Source organism: Protobothrops mucrosquamatus, unplaced genomic scaffold, assembly GCF_001527695.2.
Source record: "Protobothrops mucrosquamatus isolate PMUCROS unplaced genomic scaffold, P.Mucros_1.0 scaffold1581, whole genome shotgun sequence".
Taxonomy (NCBI): domain Eukaryota; kingdom Metazoa; phylum Chordata; class Lepidosauria; order Squamata; family Viperidae; genus Protobothrops; species Protobothrops mucrosquamatus.
In genome coordinates this window covers 43,883-50,930 of record NW_015387744.1, presented here as the reverse complement: position 1 = coordinate 50,930, position 7,048 = coordinate 43,883, and the positions used below count along the sequence as shown (strand labels likewise).

Here is a 7,048-nt window from a genome sequence, read left to right as displayed (position 1 = left end):
TGTTTTGGAATTGCACCTAAGGCACCTCTTACTATTAGTACTATCTTTGCTTTCTTTTGCTACAGTTGTTCTATATCTATTATTGTGGTTGGTTGCACAGTCAGCCAAATGTTTAGACTGGATTTGGTATTTTTGTCCATCTATCAAGTTCTTCCCAAGGACTTGGGATAGCAGATGTTTGATGGTGTTAAAAATATAGTCACAGCAGGCCCATCCATCCTAACCCAAAGTCAGGAGAATAATAGGTCTTCAAGGCTTTATGGAATGCTAATAGGGTGCAGACAACATGGATTTTAAGGGAGATCTCATTCCAGAGGCAGGCACCATGACATAAAAGACATGTTACCTTAGCCCTGATAGATGCCACTGATTAATCAAAGAGACCCAGCCAACTCTCTTGGCATATACTGGCCAGGCAAAAATCTATGGGAGATAAGTCGTACATATATTTAATGGCATGAACATGTCATTCCTCATCTGAAATAGTAATGTTGATTTGATATGTGGACTTAGATTCAGGCTTCCAGCTATTTTAAAATACTGTAATAGATTTTCTGCAAAGGCTGACTTTAAAAAAATATATTTATACCACAGCATTCAGATAACTGAACGCAGATTTTCATATATTACTAAATTGGGGAAAAATTATAGGATTAACTGGGGTGATGGCATTAGTAAGAAAATAGTATCTAATCCATGCTATGCAATAAATTGCACTACCTAGATTTGTAACCTAGGACCGTGCTTATTTTAAGTACTTTCAATATAGGTAGTCCACCACTTACAACCACAATTGAACCCAAAATGTCTGTTGCTAAGCAAGACAGTTGTTAAGTGAGTTCTTTCCCATTTTACAACTTTTCTTGCCACAGCTGTTAAGTGAATCACTGCAGTTGTTCAGTTAGAAAAGCAGTTGTTAAATGCCCCCCCCCACTGACTTTGCTTGTCAGAAGGTCACAAAAGGTGATCAGATGAACCTGGGACACCGCAACCGTCACAAATATGATACGGATGCTGCAATGGTCATAAGTATGAAAAACGGTCATAAGTCACTTTTTTTCAGTGCCATTGTAACTTCGAAGTAAGTAAGTAAGTAAGTAAGTTGAGAACTACCTGTATATGAGTAGTCTGGCAGCATCCATTTGATTAAAAGAAATGTAACAACATGTTTTCGCAGTGTGAAGATGCCAGTTATTAAGAGTTTCATGTCCCATCGAATTTTTGATAGACAGATCTTTAATAGAAATGCTGGTAGATTAAAGGAAATGGATTGTGTGCTATATGTAAGACAAGCAAATGATCAGCTTGTGCCAACATAATTTTTCTACTGTATATTTAGGGTTTCAGGAGTCTTCTGCTGTAAGGAAATGTAACCATGTAGTTAAAAAAACAAACCTAAACGCTTCCCATAACTAATATATTAGCAGCTTAACTAAAACAGTCTATAAAAATAGAGAGCAATATGTTCACAGGCTACTTGAAGCAATATTTTTATTATTCTATTGAAACTTTACAAGTCTCATAATTTTTTTGTCCTAAAGATCCCAGCTTCTACAGTCAGCACATTCTTGAGAAATTGAATTATTTGAAGTGACTGGTGAAAAAAAAGTGTTTGGGTTCCCCCATTTGTTTTCTTTAAAGCATTTAGCCAGGAGAAAACAAGATGCCAGATACAAGATGATTTTTTCATTTATTTTCACAGAATTAATAGAAATAAGCTATGCTGTTTATTTCCATAATATTATTGTTGTAGGGGCATAAGGGGTCAGGTAGGAAGAGTGTATGTGTTAGGGAGAGTTTAGAAAATTATCATATAAACCAGAGACAAATGAGGGTGTCTTGTATTTTTTAAATATTTTTATTAATCCTTGGTTAATTTTAATAGCATAGGAAAAGGAATATTATATGTCATATATTGTATACTAGGCAGCCCCAGAGAAGATTCTGTAAAATAATTTAGATGTATTCAATAAATACAATAGAATAGCAGCCTTGTACAATGCAGGCTACATAGAGATTTCCTCCGGCTTGAAGTACCCTGGTCTTTAGTACACCTACAGGAGCAGACTTGCTCCAAAAAGTGTTTTAAAGAGACATATCTATAAGATATATATAAAAGAGAGTCTAAGATTAGAAATAATTTTCCCCCAAGATATTTTTACCATGGTCTCCACATATCCAATGACCCCATGTTAACACCATTATGTGCAAAATGACGTTGCAAATTCTCCCTGGGATGTGGCAACTCATGCTGATTACATCGAGATGATGGTTGTGACTGAAATGATTTTTTCAATCCCAGTTTGACTTCAGTTGGATACAACTGATCCTGAGATTGGCTAGACCCTGTTGTATTTCCCTTGCCATTCACTGGAGTGGAAGAGTTCAGGTCCACCTTGCAAGTCTCCTCATTGGATTTGGGCAAGGATTTCAATAGATGGTTCAATAATCGTGCTCCAAGTGTCTTGTCCATCCAGTCACAGGTCAGGAGGAGGTTGTGGACTTCATGCATGCATTGAATATATCCCGTGCTGTACCTCTGCTGAGCTTCAAGACCCATTTTAGAATCTGCTAAATGAGGAAGAGAGATGCTTTCAATAATTTAATGCATAAAAACTCAAATCTGTTGAACTGGCTCTTTCCCCATAATAGTAGGTATTGCTCTGACTTTAAATGCCTGTTTTGGATCATCTATCAGGATCCAGTCATTTGCAAATAGACATGAAATGGATAAAAAAAACCTAGATTATAATTATTCTTTTAACTTAATACAAAGGAATTGTAGAATTTTTGGTGCTCTCTGAACTAGGTTATTTGTTTACAGATGTTTCATTACCCTATGCCATGCACTGATTATGTTATCTAGTTGGGTAATGAAGTGTCTGCAAGCAAACAACCAAGCTCAGAGAGCAACAAGGACTGTACAATTCAGCACTGAGCTCCATATATTCTCTTCTATTGGAAACATTTATAAATGTATTAAAAAAACATTCTGAACCTATTACATGAAAATCTTTTTGTGCAAGGAAAAGCTGTTACTTCTCCAGATAGTACATAAAAACCTTTTGAGGAACATTTAAATAGAGAAAGAACACTCTACCATATATATGATTATCATATATTACATAAAGTCTACTGGCAGTGAATAGAAAATGATCCCAGTAGGCACTGTCAGGCATGTAGAGTACTAATTAATAAGGAGAAAAGAGTTACAAGGTAAAGGCTTGATATAAGGGTGCCCAATTATACCAGACTCTTTTCAAACATTGAAAAAAAAACAATTCCAAACTTCTAAACTACCTTTACAAGGTAAATGGAGCAACTATATTAATGATACATATCACTGATACCGGTAAAGGGGACACAGAATAATCTGGCAAAGATCTTATTGGCTACCAAAGAGAAAAAAATTGAAATTAAGAGTGATTGAATATATTAGTATCCAAGCCATGTGTTGAAATTCAGTTCTGTGCAGACATGTGACAAGTGAAATTAGTTGCTAAATTCATTAGCTATCCAATGCCTCAATTTACTAGAAAGACTAAGACCCCATATGTCACTCTAACCAAAAGATTTTGGCAAATATCACTGGAAAAGAAAAGAAAAAAAAAGGCACTCACTATCTCCAAAGCTATTTCATTTTAGCAAACTGTCCTTCAGAGCACACAGGGCCCTGCTATGTTTCAAAGATTTATACATAACGTCCTGGCAAGGTAAAATATATAAAACCTACAGTGATGATCTACTGACCTTCTTTTGGGACAGCTAAATCCCAGATGGGTAGACTACTGTTTGCTAACTTTCGTTTTCAGAGCACAATTAAAATATAGTTCTTCATATTTTTTTATATCTTGCAAGAAATAAGATTGTGCAATTCCAAATGGTGGTAGATCAAATTGTTTGATTAAAGTTGTATTAATTGTTTTTTGTTTTTTGTTATATTTAAAGCTACAATAATAGTAAAGCTACTTGGAGCTTCAGAAAGGCATATACTTTGTAGTAATAAACCAATGAAGTTATACTGTATGTAGTTTAACTTGAGAAGAACTTCCAGGCACATAAGTAATTATTTAAATTATATAAAGGTGCTTAGAATAAAAGTGGCCAAATGTTGCCTAGAATCTCAAGAGTGAAATATCTAGGGTTCCTAGTAGGAAATAGGAGTCTCCTAAATTCAGACTAAGGAAACCGAAAGTCATCCACAAACTAAGAAAATCTTTGCTAGGCTAACTGGATATTCCATCTGGTTATTCCACTCAGGCTTATATCCTTACTGACCAATCTGAAAACAAGGACCAAAAGAGATAGGGAGATTCCAGAGTTCCAAAAATCATCTGACCATTTAAGAGTTCTTATGTCAGAGCCCTATTTTTAAGGGGCCTGACTCTGACTGAACTTTCTCTGGAAGTAGCCATTTCTGATGTAAGACACAAGGCAGTGTCAATACAAATGCATAAGGACAGAGACTCTCCTTGTGGTTTATCTATGTACCAAAGAAGCTCACACCCTGACAACAACCAAATAGTATGATACAGTAAAAGATATCTATTCTCACATGAATTATTGAAGTATGAGGTTTTCTTGTGGAAGAGAGAATGCCATATACTGCAGAGCCACATTAAGCAAGGCAGCTCAAATGTAGCATCTTTAGCTGCAGTAGAAGAGGATTTGAAAGAGAATGGGCTGCTCTTTCTCCTAGAATTATGGTGCTAGCAGGAAGTCTGTCTTGAAGCCTGATGACAGCCAACAGCTCCAAGGAAATCAAAGGCTTGTAGTAACTAAAATCAAGAACACACCTAGTGCCAGGCTAGGCGGGGGCAAGTAATTCAAGGACCCTAGCAGGAGGCACAGATTGGGCCTCAGCCCACACTGAAGTTCAGAAAATTAAAGGATCCAGAAAGGGTTAATTAAGTTGTGAAATGAAGGCTAAGGCACATGGGTAATCTAGCTGAAACAGTAACAGGCATTGCGTTGGTAAGACAGTATTATGACATTAACTCTGAAGAACACACTGTATCCTCTGAACAATGAGAAAAGGGGGAGAGGGTCAGGGAGGTTTATATCTGAGAATCTTGAACCCAATAAAATTCAAAAACTATTTGTGTGGACATCTCTGGTCAATTCCCAAATAACCTTATTATGTCATCATTTTATACAATGTACAACTTCACTGAAGCTAAATATATACATACCTTGTTTCTTCTCTCTCTCTCTCTCCCTCTCCCGATCTCATTCCTGCTTCATTATTTCTTTGAATAACTTTGCCAAGCTATTAAGCTGGGTTTCATATACAAAACAGGAGCAGCTGCAGTCAATATATAGGTACAGAACATCAACTTACCTATATTTCGGTTCTGTTGGATATTCTGTAGGTGTTTTACTGTCATTTCCAAGATATCTGCTTTTTCAAGTTTTGATTGCTATTTTAAAATAAAATAACAAGAATTATTATCATATCCTATTTGAAAGCAGCTGAAAAATGAAATACAGATGGATATAAGGAAACGTGGGAGCAGAAAAATGTTAAAAATCTATGCTTACATCAAGCCGAAAGGCTCCAACAACTGTTTCCTTGAGCTGGTCCAAACAATTGTTAATCCTCTCTCTTCGCTTCCTTTCAATCAAAGGTTTTCTTAACTGAAATAATTAAGAGAGAATATTAGGAATGGCTTTCTTGACTTGAATCTATACAGGCCTTCATTGGAAAAAGTGATTTTTCCAATGCAGATTCTTTTATCATACAATGGAACAACATATATGGGAACTATCAGACAATCTTTATGATCAGCATTTAAATAATTACAATTATGGAGCATTTTCTGCAAGGCACATCCACATATATAGTGAAGGTTCAAATTGATCCAGTCAAGCAAACAGAGTATAATCCTATGCGTATATATTCAAATTAAGTCTTAACTTTAGTTAATGGAACATATTTTCAGATCAATCTATATTGGGTTTCTAATAATCTCATTATCAAGAAAATGGTTTGTGAGTGTAACAGGCACTTCTAAAATGTAGAAGTATAATTTGCTTTTCCTTTATCTCATGTAATATCAAATTTTATTAATAGATTTGTATTCTTGGCTACTCCTTTCATTCACCCATCCTAATTAGCCCTAAAAAGATTTAAGCTATTTTAATGAAAACCTTAATAGGCACATTATCCAAGACAGCTATGCCCTGTGCATTTCATTTTTCTAACAATATATATTTCAGTTTAGCACTGTCCACAAAAGTAGTCTGCTTTCATATAGCTCTATTTTTCTGCTGCATCCTACAGCTGAAGACAAACTGTTATATTGTATATTAAATACATCAGTATCTATAAATACAGTAGATTGATTCACCCTCAGCACTTTTGCACATACAATATTTTTTACCTTGGTTTCTCTACCTGCTGCATGCACTTTTAGATTTCATTTCTATCAAGGGTTGGAGATAAGTAATTACCTATTAGAAGGAAGTAATTCTTGAAAAAGCAAAGAAACACACCTACATAGCATACCTGTGCAGACAGCTTTTAACAACACCACAGAGCCACTGAAAAAAGTATGGCACCCTTACTTTATCTCTTCAGAGATGGCAAGTTTCTTATAGTGAATTTATTTATAAAATAATGCATACCTTCCTTTCCTCTTTGGTATTAGAAAGTTTCTGTCCACAGCTGGCTAGGGTTGTAGCTGTCATTGTAGTCCTGCACGCCTGCCTGAAGGCTTAGGGGAGAAAAGGGAGAAAGCCCTATAGCAACTGGCTTCTCCCGTTGTCTTCTGGAGCATTCTCTGTCATGAGAGCTGCACTCTGCTAGCATTTATAGCTGGATATTAGCATGTGAATGAGGAAATTGCTTAGCTGGTCTCCTTTTCCCACAGAAGGGGTTGAGGCCAGAGGCTTGTGACATCAATCAAGGCTGACAGGTCACTACTTATCAATGGCCAGATCACACACACAGTGTCTAAAGAGCGACAGATGTCCAGCTTCATGAAAGCTTTGCTTGGTAGAAATCTTTTGTTTAAGGAGGCAGAAAACAAGTGCCAGAGATTATTTT

At 36.0% G+C, this 7,048-nt stretch overlaps 1 protein-coding gene across 1 annotated transcript; it reads right to left on the bottom strand.

Annotated features, from left to right (window-relative positions):
* Window positions 1–1,895: 1,895 nt before the first annotated feature.
* Window positions 1,896–6,794, bottom strand: LOC107293318 (transcription cofactor HES-6). Its single transcript, XM_029285373.1, has 4 exons — window positions 6,628–6,794; window positions 5,542–5,637; window positions 5,342–5,420; window positions 1,896–2,568 (listed from the first exon to the last, which is right to left on the bottom strand). Exons 1-4 carry the CDS (start codon window positions 6,688–6,690, stop codon window positions 2,159–2,161), a joined length of 648 nt encoding a protein of 215 aa, XP_029141206.1. The 5' UTR covers window positions 6,691–6,794; the 3' UTR covers window positions 1,896–2,158.
* Between the last annotated feature and the right edge of the window lie 254 nt (window positions 6,795–7,048).

Excerpts from the sequence above, each read along its gene's own strand:
- LOC107293318 (XM_029285373.1), bottom strand. The coding sequence starts at position 6,690 with ATGACAGCTACAACCCTAGCCAGCTGTGGACAGAAACTTTCTAATACC. Across the intron at positions 5,638-6,627 it reads ATACCAAAGAGGAAAGGAAG|TTAAGAAAACCTTTGATTGA; the intron begins GTATGCATTATT and ends TAATTATTTCAG. Across the intron at positions 2,569-5,341 it reads CCAACAGAACCGAAATATAG|ATTCTAAAATGGGTCTTGAA; the intron begins GTAAGTTGATGT and ends CTCATTTAGCAG.